At 38.0% G+C, this 16,516-nt stretch overlaps 1 protein-coding gene across 1 annotated transcript in view; it reads left to right on the top strand.

The window, feature by feature from the left end:
- Yme1l1 (YME1 like 1 ATPase) overlaps window positions 1–9,625 on the top strand; it is a 35,659-nt gene extending 26,034 nt beyond the window's left edge. The window contains exons 11-19 of the mRNA XM_057787484.1: window positions 515–647; window positions 1,841–1,903; window positions 3,834–3,946; window positions 4,914–5,069; window positions 5,482–5,633; window positions 6,487–6,613; window positions 6,711–6,784; window positions 7,240–7,326; window positions 8,556–9,625. Of these exons, the coding sequence (XP_057643467.1) occupies window positions 515–647; window positions 1,841–1,903; window positions 3,834–3,946; window positions 4,914–5,069; window positions 5,482–5,633; window positions 6,487–6,613; window positions 6,711–6,784; window positions 7,240–7,326; window positions 8,556–8,699 (1,049 nt within the window). The 3' untranslated portion in view covers window positions 8,700–9,625. The remainder of the gene's footprint in view (window positions 1–514; window positions 648–1,840; window positions 1,904–3,833; window positions 3,947–4,913; window positions 5,070–5,481; window positions 5,634–6,486; window positions 6,614–6,710; window positions 6,785–7,239; window positions 7,327–8,555) is intronic.
- Window positions 9,626–16,516: the final 6,891 nt, after the last annotated feature.

Here is a 16,516-nt window from a genome sequence, read left to right as displayed (position 1 = left end):
GATTTGTAATCTTTATTTAGTTTTATTATTATTGTGTGTATGTATGGTGTGTGTGTGTGTGTGTGTGTGTAATCCATGCAGTCAGTTCTCTTCCACCTTTGAGTTCTCGGAATTTGAACTAAAGTCCATTTTCTACTGAGTTATGTTGAAAACCCTGTATTCTAAAACAGGCTTAATAAGGCTTAGTAGGTATACAAGATGAAGGTAGGGACTGTTGAAAGTTAATTCTTGAGTTTTTGGTTTTCCATTTTATTTATCGATTCTGTAAGCATTATAATTAAAAGTTATTAACTTCAATTCCAGTTATATTAATTTGTACAGTTGGAAAGAACGGATTGCCAGCTCTCATTTTCTGTCATGTTCTTCAGTGCAGCCCTCCTCCAGCATTATTACTCTAGTAAAATGTGGCCTCTTTTTTCTACTATGACTTTTTTTATACTGATAGTCTTAATATTTTTATGTTAAAAGGTGTTAATTTTCTTCAGCTTATTTGAATCTTTTTTTGTTTTTTTAGGAGAAGCAAAAGCAAATGCTCCTTGCGTTATATTTATTGATGAATTAGATTCTGTTGGTGGGAAGAGAATTGAATCTCCAATGCATCCATATTCAAGGCAGACTATTAATCAACTTCTTGCTGAAATGGATGGGTAATTGAATCTTTGTTAAATATATGAAATAATTTAAAAATTAGCATTTATTCCATTTAATGATAATTTAGAGTAACAGGTATCTTCAGCATTTGATATTTACACACTTGATTTTGTGTAAGTTCTTATGAAGAATTTGGTAACATTGTATAGGTATTAAATGTTACTGTTATAGGCAACAGTCATCTCATGTAAGAAGTCAAATTTTTCTTTCATGTTTTTTGTATTACTAATTGATGTATCACTTTCTCTCGAAATTGTAAATGTATACTTATTTTTAATTCATTATATTTGTAAGAGAAAAACCAATGATTCAAGCTCAAACTGTCTAAAGAAAGATATGGAGGATAGGTATAGCTCAGTCGTGGATCATCTGCTTCTAGTATACTAGTATACATGAAAACCTGGGTTAACTCCCATAAAGTAAGGATTAATACACTAGTTTCCGTCTAGTTAATGACCGAGTGTTGTGATCAAGTTAAAACTTACATCTGTGTTCATAATACAGAAAGGAAGAAATGTCACTATGAATGAACTTTTTGTTGTTGTTGTTTTTTGAAGACACGGTTTCTCTGTAGCTTTGGAGCCTGTACTGGAACTAGCTCTTGTAGACCAGACTGGTCTGGTCCTCACAGAGATCCTCCTGCCTCTGCCTCCTGGATGCTGGGATTAAAGGCATGAGCCACCACCGCCCAGCTTGAATGAACTTTCTTTTTTTTCTTTTTTTTTTTTCTTTTTTTTTTTTTCTTTTTTTTTTTTTGGTTTTTTGAGACAGGGTTTCTCTGTGGTTTTGGAACCTGTCCTGGAACTAGCTCTTGTAGACCAGGCTGGTCTCGAACTCACAGAGATCTGCCTGCCTCTGCCTCCCAGGTGCTGGGATTAAAGGCGTGCGCCACCACCGCCCGGCTGAATGAACTTTCTTAATGTCAGCATGAGACATTTTGATTAAATAGAAGTCTAAGACCAAATAATTTGAATTGGTAAAGTTAAAAACACTTTTTTTTTGATATTTAATTAGGCACCTGAGCCATTTATGTCAGGTTGTTTTCCTAAGTAACTGTAACAGGTGGTTTGCGATTTATCTAAATGGTTTATTATCAGTTACAGTTAATGATGATCGCTTTATATATGGGTGTTTTCGCATGTAAGCTGTGCTTCAGTCAATGAAATGGTACTATTTTTTTCCTCCCTAGTTTCAAACCCAATGAAGGAGTAATCATTATAGGTGCCACAAATTTCCCAGAGGCATTAGATAAGTAAGTATGAAGAGTTGTGTGAAGTACTGTCATGTGCTACGACATTGTACTAAGAGAAGAAGTCTACCACAACATACAATCTTACACAGTTCCATTTATAGGGAATGTTTAGAATAAGCAAACCTAGAGACGGATTAGCTACAAGAGGCTTGGGGACTGTGACATAATTACTAGTGGACATAGAATTCCTAAAATAGAAAATTGTTCTAAAATTAAATCAAAGTGGTGCTTGCACAACCTAATATATTAAAACCCAAGTGAATTATTTACTTCTCAATAATATTGAAAACATGTATCATATTTAAACAGAAAGCATTTTGAAAGTGAAATTTATAGCATTAAAAGTTTCTGTGTTGGGAAAGGGACTAGAGATGGCTCAGTGGTGAAGAAGGCAGACTGTTCTGCAGTGGCTCTGTTTGGTTTCCATCACCCATTCCTCCAGCTTATGACCACTGTACCTCCGGCTCTTTCTTCTGGCCTCGACAGGCACCTGCCCTAAGTTGCACCTGTCCCCCTCCCATATGTAAAAATTTTATAAGAGTTTTTTTGTGTGTGATTAGTAGCTTGTCTTTTCTAATACAACAGTCCAGCATTCTAGATAGCAATTGAGAAGGGAGTGTGTGTTGTTAGTGATTGTTTTACTACTATAGCCACATCATTTCTTCCTCTTCCATCCTTCAAGTCCTCCCGTGTGGTCCCTCCCCCCGCAACACACACACAGATGCGCATGCACTACCAAACCAGGCTTTTTTTCAAATTCATGGCCTTTTTTCTTTAATTTTTGGTGTTTGTGTGTGTGAGTATTCCTAAGTATGTGCATACAACCTATTCAGTGTGTATAGTGTTACATATATATATATATATGGTTTTTAGGTCTGACCATTTAGTATTGGATAATCATTTGGTCTGCCCTTCCCTAGGAAAGACTTTTGTTCCTGTTTTCAGCATTTTACTTACCTATAGTTCTTTGTCTAGGGTTGAGACCTCATAAGCTTTCCCCCGTCCACTGTAGCAAAACATGGCATCAGCCTTGTTGAGGTCGTGTTTAGGCAACCATGGTGGTGAGACCCCCTAAGTGTAGGAGATAACCGTCTATATAGGAGCTAACACAGTCTTACAAGTTCCCTGACCCTTTGACTCTTCCGCTCACCACCCCTCTTCCTAAGTGGCCCTTGAACTTAGGGTGTAGGAGCTTTGTTCTGCATGTCTCAGTTGGCCCTGGGCTCCACAACTCTGCATTTTGATCATGTGTAGTTTTCTGTGATGATCTCTGTCAGTCGCAAAGAGAAGTTTCCTTGATGAGGAGTGAGGGTTACACTCTGTGGGTATAAGAACAAATCCTTAGAATGTGCTTAGGGATAGTGCTGGTTTCGTAAAATAGTGCTTGTAGGTTCTCCTTCACAGTTCTTTACTGACCTTGGGCAACTGAATAGTTTCCAGTACCAGGCATGACTAAGTATAGAAACCACACATCCATCTCCAAATCTTCAGACCTGAGTACATAACTGCACAAACCAAGAAAGCAGAAACAGGACCATCGGAGAAGGGTACAACTGCAGTAGAGAGGATCTGAAGTGGGAAAGGGGAAGAGGGAGGGGACTTGACGTGGGGGAGGATAGATAGTGCTGCCTTAGTTGCACATGTATCCGAATGAACCTTTGTTCTGCCTTCTGCTCATTATTATTTCACATCAGCTTACACTGCATAGTCTGGGTTGGTCTAGTACTCCTTAGCTTTTTGAGTCCTGTGGTTGTGGGTCCTTCTGAGACTTACTGTCACCGTGCTTCTGAGGGAACCGTGTGAACATTGATATTCAGAAGTCTGTCTTTCTGCCTTATCTTTGGTTGACGTTGTTTCCCTGTCACATGTTTAGTGTATGCTGGCATCTTCAGATTATCAATTTAAATGTATCTTTTTAATTTTCCCTCAGTGCCTTAATACGTCCTGGTCGTTTTGACATGCAAGTTACAGTTCCCAGACCAGATGTGAGGGGTCGGACTGAAATTTTGAAATGGTATCTCAATAAAATAAAGTTCGACAAATGTGAGTTCAATTCCTTGATTTTGATATTAATATTTCTGTAAAATGGGAATTTATCTAGCCATCCTGTTTATGGTCCTTTTTTGGTTTATGCCTAAAACTAGTTAATTTTTTCATTCTCTTTATTCCCATTTTTATGTGCATTCTTCAGTTTGTGTATATCCTTGAAAGTATTTTATTCTTGAATTCTGATCCCAAAGGAAATTTGGTTTGGGGTTTATAGACAGGCATATATATATAAAATACAAAAAAAAAAAAGACTCCATTTAGGAAAAAGCAAAACATGGAGCAAGGCACATAGACACGTGGAGTCACTTGAAAACAAGTGACCATAGCATAAGCTGCAGTATTTTCAAGACTGTCTTTAATCCACCTGTTTGTTTCCTATAATAAAGGGAGACCAAGGTGTTTGAAAGTGATATTTAAGAGAACAGAATTTGATGGTGAGCGTGCCTTTTCAATTTGTGGTCAGGCTGGACATTAGCATAGGACATATTTATTTTTATCTTTGTAAACTGTATGTATTTATACCACATGCGCAGTACCAGTAGAGGCCAGAAGAGGAGCTGCCCTGTGGGTGCTGGGTTCTCTGCAAGAGCAGTTGGTGTTCTTAACTGCTGGGCCATCTCGCCAGGCCCAGCGTAGGTCATATTTGAAGTTTCTAATTTCATTTTTAGTAAGTCCACTTTTTGTTTTGTTTCCAGAAAGTTAATAAAACCTAGAACTTTTCTAGATGTTTTATTGTTGCCAGAAATTATTATTAACAATAACATTATTACCAATAAATACTAATTAGTATTATTTGCATACAATGGCATTAGTTTCAGTGAATTTAATTTTAGTTTTAAGATATATATTTTAAGTTGTAACTCAGAGTAACCGTGCTTTTTTCTACCTCCAAACGTGAGTTCAGTGGAAGAGCTTCTGTGTAGCAATGGGAGATTCCTTATGCTGTTCTCTTTGTCTGTAGCTGTTGATCCAGAAATCATAGCTCGTGGTACTGTTGGGTTTTCTGGAGCAGAGTTGGAGAATCTTGTGAACCAAGCTGCATTAAAGGCAGCTGTTGACGGAAAAGAAATGGTTACCATGAAGGAACTAGAGTTTTCTAAGGATAAAATTCTAATGGGTATGTCTTCCTTCTCATCCCCTTGTTCTGCAGGTCATCTTTTTCTTTCTTTTCACCCTGCCCTATTTTTTTTTTTTTTTTTTTTTTTTTGAAGACTGACTGTCATGCTATAATCCAAACTGATCAGCTGGCCCTTATTTAAGCTCATGTACCTCAGGCTGCCTGTGAACTCATGGTAATCATCTTGCCTTAGCCTCCTGACAGCTGAGATTACTGCTGTGAACCACAATGCCTCCAGTCTCTGGAATGAGTCCTCATGTATTCTGTGTGTGTGTGTGTGTGTGTTTCTGCCTTCCTGTTATCACAGTGAATCATGGGCTAGCCTGGAACCTATTATTCTCTTACCTCTGGAGTTCTGGGATTATAGGCTACTATTTTAGCAGTTCCTAATATAGTATGGTATTTATCTTAGGACCAGAAAGAAGAAGTGTGGAAATTGATAACAAAAACAAAACCATAACAGCCTATCATGAATCTGGTCATGCTATTATTGCGTATTACACAAAGGATGCAATGCCAATCAATAAAGCTACAATCATGCCTCGGGGGCCAACTCTTGGACATGTAAGTTCCCAAAGACCCTACCCTACCCAGTGACTGTGGTTTGAGCCCAAGAGACTCAGGCATGGGAATCTGGCTCTCAGCACTAAACCATGTACCAGTTTAGTTTAGTTTTGCTTGCTTACTTTGTAATCGACTCTGTAACTTAACTCTATGTACCCTGAACAGGCCTGAAACTTGTGGTAATCCTCCTGCCTCACTTTTACAAGTCATGGAATCACATGTTTGAGCCACCTTGCCTTCTGTACCTCATTTTCTTGTTTTAAAATTTACTTTCAAATAAAACTTTCTAAAAAGTTGTTTAGGGAGACTGCGACTTCCCAATGATTTTTTTTTTATCCTTTTTGATTTCTTGAACAGTATTGAAATAAGATCCATTTGCTATAATTGATCAGAGTAGTTTTATAATATATTTTGGGTTACATATTTCCACAAAAATACAATTGAAGAGTGATTATAGACTATAATTTTAAATATCTAAATAAACTACTAGACATAAAGACACATCTTATGTCGTAGCAACTGGTTCTGTAGTTCTAAGATGCTTTTCAGTACGTGCTTCGTTCTTGAATCTTTTTAATGTATGACTGCTTGAATATTTTTATGCAGCTGGAAAAAAAAAGTCCTATTGCAGCATTATGTAGCTATTGTTTGTAAGATGCACCTGTACAGAGGATTTTCTTTGTTTTTCATGTGGGTTTCATGTCATAAAGCTTTCATGTATTAAGTTACTTGTTGGCCATGTCTATCAAATAGTGTGGAAACACTGAATAGCCTTGGTTATGAGTATACCGATTTCAGAAGTGTGTCTGAATGCCTTTCCTTTTTATTATGTGGTTATTATTAATCCGTATAGGTTTCACTATTGCCTGAAAATGACAGATGGAATGAGACCAGGGCCCAGCTGCTTGCACAAATGGATGTTAGCATGGGAGGAAGAGTGGCAGAGGAGCTTATATTTGGAACGGATCATATTACAACAGGTTGGTTTTTCATAGTATATTACTTGAAATATTTATATTTATTCTTTTAAAGATTTTCAGAAGGTATTTGTTTGTTTGTTTGTTTGTTTATGTCTAGGTGCTTCTAGTGATTTTGATAATGCAACGCAAATTGCAAAGAGGATGGTTACCAGATTTGGAATGAGTGAAAAGGTAGTTTATTTCCCATGTCATTCTTTGATAGACTTATGAATTGATAACATTCTTTTTCATTGTCTGGTTCCTAATTTGAGACTTAATTCTAAGTATTGCTCTGAGTAGTAATAGAGATTTTTTTCTACTTAGACCTCTTGAATTAATAAATTGCTAAATTAACTCTTTCATCTTTCTGAACTTATATTTTTTATTTCATTGTAATTCTAGATTACATTGTGATCTAGATTTGGGAGAGCTATCAGAGTTTTCTGAGAAGACACTTAAAGGACTTTAATTTTCTATCATACCCTCGTTTGCTATTTTTATTTGTCCTTATGGTTTCCATAGAATGATATTTCATTGTACTCAACATTTTTATGTGCATTTCTTGTCCCCAGTTTATATATAGGCTACTACTTACTGTGCTAAACTTCTTGGTCGTAATTTGTTCAATTTATGCATTTTGATTTTAGCTTGGAGTCATGACCTACAGTGATGCAGGAACACTAAGTCCTGAAACGCAATCTGCCATTGAACAAGAAATAAGAATTCTTCTGCGGGTAATATTTTTCTGAGCTTGATTTTTTTTTTTTTTTTTGTTATTTTACAAAATGTGCCTACGTACTTTAAAAATGGTAACGTGGTGATGGGCAGTTAACAGCTCTAGTCCAGAGTGCTTGTACTTTATGAAATGCTTTAGGTTTAGTCCCAGGACTGCAAATAAAATCAAGTTGATGATAACTACTGATTCTAAATCTCACCCTATAAAATATAGAGTTGAAGAAACCCTGAGTGTGCACAAGAGATACCGATGAAAATTTGGGGATGTGGTTCATTTGGTAGTAATTACCTAGCATGCACAAAACACTGAGTTCAATTCCCAGCACCACAGAAACGAGGCATGGTAGCATATACCTACAACCTCAGCACTTAGAAAGCAGAGGCAGGAGGATTAGAAGTTCATGGACACCCTTGGCTACATAGACATAAAATATTATGTATCAGATAAGAAAGGTAAGAGAGCTGTTGAAACCATTTTCCAGATTTCTGCCTCTGGTAACTGTATTGTTTGTGCCATTAACTGAAGAACTGGGAGACCAAACTGGGATGCAAGTTATTGGTGTGGGTAGATTGCTTTTGTTTAATAAGAAGCTACTGAATTTGGATATCATAATGAAGACTCTAAGTTAGAAATAGGGATGTTGGTCTGGAGCTTACTAGTAAGGTTGCTTTGTGTTCTTAGATACTGAAGTTACCCATCTCTTAAGGTGGCTGTTGGGATGAAGGAAAAGATCTGACTGGGTGGCAGTGTCCATTGAATGAGGAATGTAATCAGTATTAGTCAGATGGCTTGTAGCTAATACTCAGATGGTTTGACTTTCAGGAGTAGTACTTTCTGCAAGAGAGGGGTTACTAAAGATCTTAAATGATGATGGGAACAAAGAAGTATTTGGAATAAGAGTAAGAATTTCAGGAAAGCAGGTCTTCCAAGGAAGCAGCCAGGCTTTAATTAACTGCTGGAGGGTAAAGAAAGAAATGCCCAAGCTAGTTACAACAGAAAAAATGAACATTCTAGAAAGGCAGAGACTCTCTCGAAACATTTTCCAAACTTGTCTATTGTGACACATTCCATGTGCTGTTTATATTCTTACGTACAAACAGTTTGTATTTTGGAACAAAGCTTTTAAGTGCTTTTAAAAGTAGAAATCAACACCTCATTGGTTTTATTTTCTCCTTACCTATGGTTATTGCATTTCTTCATTTTTTTCTTCATGCTTTTCTCTTTCAGGAGTCATATGAACGAGCAAAACATATCTTGAAAACTCATGCGAAAGAGCATAAGAATCTAGCAGAAGCATTGTTGACTTATGAGACTTTGGATGCCAAAGAGATTCAAATTGTTCTTGAGGGGAAGAAATTGGAAGTGAGATGATAACTCTCTTGATATTGCTGGTTTTATTACAAGGATATAAGTTGCCCTGCAGTCTCTTTTTTGCTGCACTCTTCAACCCCCATTCTTGACTTGGTATATAATTCAAGGATGAGAAACACTTTGTCAGCCTTCTGTCATATTATCATATTTTGGTTATTCCCATGATGACACCCATTGGAGACTAGTAACCCATAGCAAGTACATGAAACATAATAAATAAAGAGCTGTCAGGATTAAAGACAGATTGTTTGAAAAATGTCAATCAATCATGTTGAAAGTAAGCAATCATTTTGTGGTTGATTACTTGAAGTGAGTAAAAATTGTGCCTTTATCTACTGGTAAGTATTTTTTTTTTAAATTTTCAAGCTAAAATAATTGAAAAACTATCATCTCCTGATAGTAATATTTCGCTTTGGAAAAAAAAAATGCCATGGGTAAATGGATTTCTACATACATCAGTGGAAAACATTAAGATGTACTTAATTCTGTTCTTGATTCACCATGTAAAATGGCCTTTAAAAGGAGCTATTTGAATTGTAAACATAAAGATAGCATCAGAATTTAAATGCTTGTAATGTCTTTAAAATGCAGCATGAGTGCTCATTTTCTTTCAGATTCTATTGTCTCACTGACGGAATGGTTTTAGAACAGCAGTATTTTATGATGTAAATAAGTAACAAAATATATTCTGAATAATTGTATAATTACCTTTAATCTCAAAATCACAATGAAACCAAAAACTCAATTCCTGTCAAAGTGGTCTTTCAACTACTGCCTTGTCAGATTTGGAAGGCTGTGCATCTGCACATATTACACGATTCATCAGTAGTTTCATATTTAAGTCAGTAGAATGTAGAGTGCATTGTATTGGTGTTATAACCAAATTACATTCTTGAAGGAACTATTAAAATTGCATTCAGTTTGCTCATGGAGGATGTATATGGTCTTCATTGAAGAAAATAGGTATAATTAAAGGGACCTTGTTACATGATATTCTTGGCTTTTTAAAATAATCTTAAGTTTTGATAACAATTCAAACTAAAAATGAAAATGTTGGTAGAGCTCCTTTATATATTTTATCTAGACTCATATGTTGTTTAAATTTTTATTGCTTTTTGCTGTCTCCATTGTCACTCACGTTCATGTGCTCACTCTTCTTTCCCTCATTCTCTGCATATTCATACACATACATATGGAAATCATTGGTAATGCGTTTATCTAACCTTACTTAAAACAGTTTTAGTCACATTGGGTTGTAATTTTCATGTTATAAAACTTGTTCATTATAAAATATATAGACCAAAGACTTTTTTTCTGTGCAGTCATCCCAACTCTTAGGTTTTAGAACATTTTTTTAAAGTTTTTAAAATTCATAGTGACTCTACAGACTTCCTGTGTGTTTTATGTGAGATTTATAGCCTCATTACTACCACTATAAAGTGGTATCTCATCAATGACATCCAGATTGAATTCCTCACAGTTCTAGTCTCAGCAAATTAGTTTACTGTGGCTTTTGAGTTTTAATTGGTTTATTTCTTCTACTGTATATGTATGCAAAGACTGACAAATCAAATTAGGCAAGGCATATAAGAACAAAGAACGTAGATATAGGATAATAGTATTGAGTTGGATAGAAAAGATAGTTTGTACATTCCCTATGTGGTATTTGCCCACATTCCGCCAGCAGAGCTTGAAGATACAAACTCGTTGGGGGGAAGAGGGAAGCAAGCACAGAGCATGGCTTTAGAACCACCTTAAAATGCAGTAAAGGACAGACTCCCCACCTCCACTCTTCTTTGGTGAAAGTGAGGTGGTGATGGACTGTAATGGCCATTAGCTCAGAATAACATACATTCAGAGTGCTGAGCAAAACCCTACCTGCCAACAAAACTGACCTTCAAAAATAAAAGTCTCAGAGACAAAAGCTATGAGATGACCTCACCTCTTGACTTATTAAAGAAATGCAAAAGGGAGTTAGTTATTCAAACGAAAAGAAACTTGCTAGTAGAATATACTTGAAAATATGAAAGTCTGATAAAAGTAAACACTTAAATTTAGAGCACTCTGATGACTGAGTTTAAATCAATACTTTTAGTATAGATATTAATAGGAAATATCTACAGTAATTTTTAAGAGATTGTGTGTAGTACGAATAATAAAAACTCAGAGACAGATATAGGGATTAAAGTTGAAGATCAGAGAATCAGAACGATAAGCCACTAGAGAGACCTTTACCTCTGGCGGTCCTCAGACTGCCTAGACCGCACTGTCTCCACCAGACCTCAGACTCCACACTCCAATGAGTTCCTCTCTCTTCCCCTTTATTTTCCTCTCACCGCTCAGTCATATCACTCCTGTCTCCAGCTCTCCAGTGCTGGGATTAAAAGCATGTGACTGCCAGACACTGGATTAAAGGTGTAGGTGGCACCACCTTGGATCTGTTTGTGGACCAATCTTGTGTATCCCAGAATAGCCTTGAATTCACAGGGATCTGTCTGCCTCTGTTTTCCAAATCCTGGGATTAAAGGTGTGTACTACCACTTCCTGGCCTCTAGTCGCTTAACTTTGCACTCTGATTTTCAGGCAAGCTTTATTGAAAAATACAAATAAAGTATCGCTGCAGTTGTGACAGCTACAGGTGGGTGTAAAGGGTAGAGGATTAAGTTTTTCCTTTTGAAGTTGTCATGTTAGTTTCCACTTGGCTTCCCTTGGTGATGGATTGTGATTGGGACTTGCAAACTAAGGAAACTAAAGAAACTCTTCTCACTGTGTTGCTCTTTGTCATAATCTATCACAGCAGTAGAAAGCAAAATGCTAAGTGTCCAGCAGACCAAACCCAAAGACTAAATAGCAAGTGACAGATGATAGAAAGCCGCACATCAAGTCAGGTGCATAAAACACCCAACAGAAACTAATGGAAGGCTTGGTAGGACAGCAGAGTGGCATTCCCGTGGAGTCTTTGGGCAGAGCAGAGTGCTCCTCAGGTGAGGCTTCCCGGTAAAAGAACAAATAGCAGAGACACACCAGAAGAGATGCAAGAGTATCCTGCAGAAGTGGACTGGGAGAGTTGGGGCAGTTGCTGGAGGTTCAATGGAAAGTGGCCTCTCTGCCCTGGGTCAGCTTGCTGTGACTGAACGTCTGAATTGTCTTTTTACTCTGGTCACCTCAATATTATGGAATAAACAGCAGTAAGAACTGTTGGGAATTATCTTCAGACTGATTTCAAGGACATTTTACTCCTGGACTGGTTTACTCTGCCTGTCAGAGTGGTGGGGAACCACCCCCATCTGTCAACGAGGGCCTTGGAGGACACTAAGACAAACGTGTCTGGGTCTGAAATGGTGCAGCGGGAGACTGCTCCACTTCTAGAATCAGCCGAATGACCTCTGACAACTCCTGACAATTTACCAATGTGGTGTGCATTGCGTCTGTTCTTGAATTGTGTGTGTGTTAGTATAGGATATTTCTCCCTGAGGTGGTGCGCAGCATGGGTTATTGACTGTGTTTCAAGCCTGTCTGTATGCCAGAAGAGGGCACCAGATCTCACTGTGGATGGTGGCTGGGAATTGAACTCAAAGACTTCTGAGCCATCTCCATCCTCCACTAATTTATTTTTAGAGCCCTGTTTTTATCTAGTTAATTTGGTTGTTGCACATTCAGTTGTAAGACCCATTTCTTACCCTCAACTCTTAACAAATTAGCATTTAATTTACATATTTAGCATAACATTTCCCCTTCAAGGACCTGGAGCCCTGTGTTTGGGACTGGGCTGATGATCAGTCTTGTCTGGAAGCTGAACAGGGGTAATAAATGAGCTGCATGGGTCCCTTAGGTTCATGCTTAGAGTAGGTGAAATGCAGGGCCTTACTTTGGGTGACCTAACAGCCTGTGGTAGAAGGAGATCGTGACTGGCATCCCTTTGCCAGCATTATTTGAAATTTTAGGAACTGGAATCTGGAAGGTGCCAATCATAAATGAACAGGAACCAAAGATGAAAAAATATTAAGACTAGGGTAGCATGATACTTCAGGACAATTTGATGGATAATTAAAGAAACAGACCTGATATGTTATTTAAGGAGATAAGTTTTATTAAAATGTAATTACATCATCTTCCCCTTCCCCCATTCCGTTTTTTTTTTCTCTAACTTCTGTGGCCTACTGCCCCTTGCTACCTCTCAAATCCTTGGCCTCTGTTTCCTTTGTTATTACAACACACACAAACACACAACCTTGCTAAACCCTCCTTAGTGTTGCTTTATATGTATGCCATTTCAAGGCTGACCATCTAGTATTGTATAACTGATTAGAGGGCACCTTGGAGCAGATTCCTCTGACTGTGAAAATTCCCCTCCCTCAATGGCCTTTCTATTGGTCTTGGAACCCCTTTCCTGTTGGTCTCAAGAGCTGAGAGAAGGCAAGTTTTTGGATCAAGTGTTGAGTGTCTGGAGACTGATTTGCCTTTAGGCAGCAGGAACTGAGGGGAAGACAGAAGGCTGATGGCTTAGTGTCTAGCTATAGTAATATTTTGTGTTTTAATAAATAAAGCTATTTGTTTTATTTTACTAGTGTAGTGTAGAACTGTAGCAGCTCTACCAGTTTCTAAGCCAACAAAATGAGTCCTTTACAAAGCACATGCTAAGGTTCTTGCAGGATCTGTCAGTTTGACAGTAGGTCAGTCTTGACACACTGCCAAGAATGCTTTGACACCCTCGTTTTCAAATTTTACAAACATGCTGATGTCTAAGAACCAGAACCTCTAAATCCCAGGTCTTCTCTAACACTACCTCGGTTCATTGCTGGAGAGCCACATGAGTTCACAGCTCCTGCACTTTACCCCCCTCCCCACAGTACTGCAGGTATTCAGTTAACACATGATCAAGTCCTGCTTTCAGCTCAGACTTTGGTACCCTTCCTCCAGGCTACTTCTGATGCAAGAATTACCCTCAGTTCTGTGCAAGGCTATGTATGACTAGTGTGTGAGGACTGCTGACCACTGTGACCTTGCTCTGAAAAACTCAGTTGTATTGGCTTTAAAAGTATTGTTCATTTTGACCTCTTAAACCCTCTATTGCACGTTTTTCTTCAGGAAACAATACAATGAAAATACATTAACATTTTACACTATAAAATTATAAACCCAGTGTGTAATTTGGGAACACATGATCTGACATACACTCCTAGATAGTTGAAGATATTTTCCAATGAGATAAATTCTAAAGTAAAGCCAAGAAAATGAAAAATTTACACCAAATATTTAAAATATGGCAGTGGGTGTCCATTATTTTAGAACATCAATGCTCACATTTATGTACATTTACTATGCTAAGTAGTGTGCACACTTTATATAAATAACAAAATAGTATTTCTGATATTTCCCTTACTATAAAAACCTAATGCTCAGAAAACTTCCTTCTGAAAAAAAATCCATCCCTGCTTAGAATTCTACCCTCTTAATAGCACATTATTTTTATAAAATGGATTTCATTGTAATATTGTGTGCATACAATGCATCTAATTATACTCAGCCCCATTCCATTTCATATGCTCTTCTTTCCACCCCACCCCATCTCATTCTTCTTTCCCAGTTCTCCACCTTCACTATCAATTGTATTTCATTTCTAGACTCCACTTAGAAAAGTGTGCTTATCTGAGCCTGGTTTATCCCACATAGCAAGAGGACCTACTGCTCCATCCATTTTGGAGTAAAAATCACACATGTACAAAAAATTCACATTCTTTCAAATTAATGAAAACTCACAGCTGTGCACATTGACACAACTTTAAATAATCACCCAGCCACACAAAATCTCACACACAACTAACTATACATGGTTGCACACTTTCAGTCACAATGCTCATACACACATCTGCATCCTCAAACATGTTCACACCGACAAATTAACAAATTCTCACTTTGTATACCATTTCCATTCTTGCACTTACCCACCCAACTCATACACATATACACCCTCACATCTGTTACACATTATTGCACTCCTGTGCACAAACACACACACACTTGCACTTAAATCACAAGTCCACAATCACAGCTTTACAAATACAATACACACAATACACTACGTACTCTTTGTACTCACACTATACACACTCAAATGGACACACTAATGCTTACATGTCATACAACCTCACACAGAAATCTACACACAATAACTCATACACATATACACATGTAAAAATCACTAGGATACAGTCATATGCACACTTGTAGAATTACGTACTAACACTTGACACCATTCTGCCTTCTCCCTGGTACTAACACAATAGGTAAGAAGCACTTCTCAAGCCCTACATACTTGTTCTTAACCTGTCTTGCTCTTAGCTCCAGACACTGACAGGTAGGGGATCCTAAATGTAGCACAAATAAAAACCCAGAGACAGATACTGGGATTCAAGCTGAAAGATCAGAGAAGCAAAACACCCAAGCCACTAGAGAGTTCTTACCTCTATGAAATCTTCAGACTGGGAGAGTGAGTTCCTGTCTCATCCCACTTTATATTCCTCTCTAGTGCACCACCACTGCCCCGCCTCTATGGCTTACTAGTGTAGTTGCTGGGATAAAGGAATATGGTTGACAGGAAGACAGAAGAAGAGAGAAGGAGCAGGAGATTAACTGGCTTGGAAGAGAGGAAAGGAAGAGCCCAAGCCAGGTAGTGTTTGGGACCCAGAAAGCTACTGAATCCAGCATTATAACCTAGTGAGAAAAGATGGGCTGGGACAAGAAAATGGCTAATTAAAAAGGCAAAAAAATAAGATATTATATTGCTCTCCAAAATACATCTTGAAATTATTGTAGGTTTTATTAGAATAAATAGAATAAAGCTAGGGAGAAGAGAAAAATGAAGTCAGGGCCAAAGAGAGTAGGCAACTTGCTTTAGTGGCTACTCACTGCATGGAATGTGCTGTAGTTTTTCTTCAAAGTTTGTGCTCACACATCTCTGAAACCATGAGAACAGATTGTTAGCTCCACTGTTAAATTCTCATACAGACCTGCAGGGACCCTACTGGATGCGGAAAATAATAGAAATTAAGAGGCCGTTCTGTCCAGAGAGATTTTCTTGTAGAGCAGGAATGGTATTCTTACCCCCTCCGCTTTCAAAAGCCGTACACAAGAACTGCTTCCCATGGCTGCAAATCGGCCTCGAGCAAATGACCAACAGTCATCCAGTTTTCTGAGAATGAAATTTAAAAACATTTTAAGTTTAATTATGTGTGTGAAGGAATGGGCACAGGTGAGTGTAGGTGCCCACAGTTCAGAAGAAGGTATTGGATCCTCTGGAGCTACACTAGGTTTGTGAATCAGTGGTGGGCGCTGGAAACCCAAGTTAGGTTTCTCTGCAAGAGAAATACATGCTCCTACAACTGAGCCATCCCTTCAGTCGCATCTTCTAATGTTTGAAACAATGCGGGACTGCCCTACAGAGATTTGACAGGCTGGTCTATGACCAAGAGCATTGATCTTCATTGGCTTTAGACGCACATACATGTCCATGCACACGTGCATATCCATAACTCGCATTCTGTATACCGCTGCATACTTGTGTCCACCAGCATGGCTTGACAAAAGCCGTTCTGTCAACTGTCTCTTCAGTTGATAGATATTAACCCTGGGACTGACTGGAGAGAACGTGGGAGAGACTTGGCTAATCTGTGACAAACGATAATATTTGGATCAGGAGTAGTGGGCTTAAAATAGCATTGATATTGCGACAAGGAGAGTAGACTAGTTAAATATATGTAGTATTAAAAACAGGAGGGGTGAACTTACAATTTGATATGAGACAGAGAGGGTCGGCT

The sequence above is a fragment of the Chionomys nivalis genome, chromosome 13 (genome assembly GCF_950005125.1).
Source record: "Chionomys nivalis chromosome 13, mChiNiv1.1, whole genome shotgun sequence".
In the NCBI taxonomy this organism is placed as follows: domain Eukaryota; kingdom Metazoa; phylum Chordata; class Mammalia; order Rodentia; family Cricetidae; genus Chionomys; species Chionomys nivalis.
Note: the sequence above shows the minus strand (reverse complement) of the source record. Positions and strands in the feature narration are given on the sequence as shown.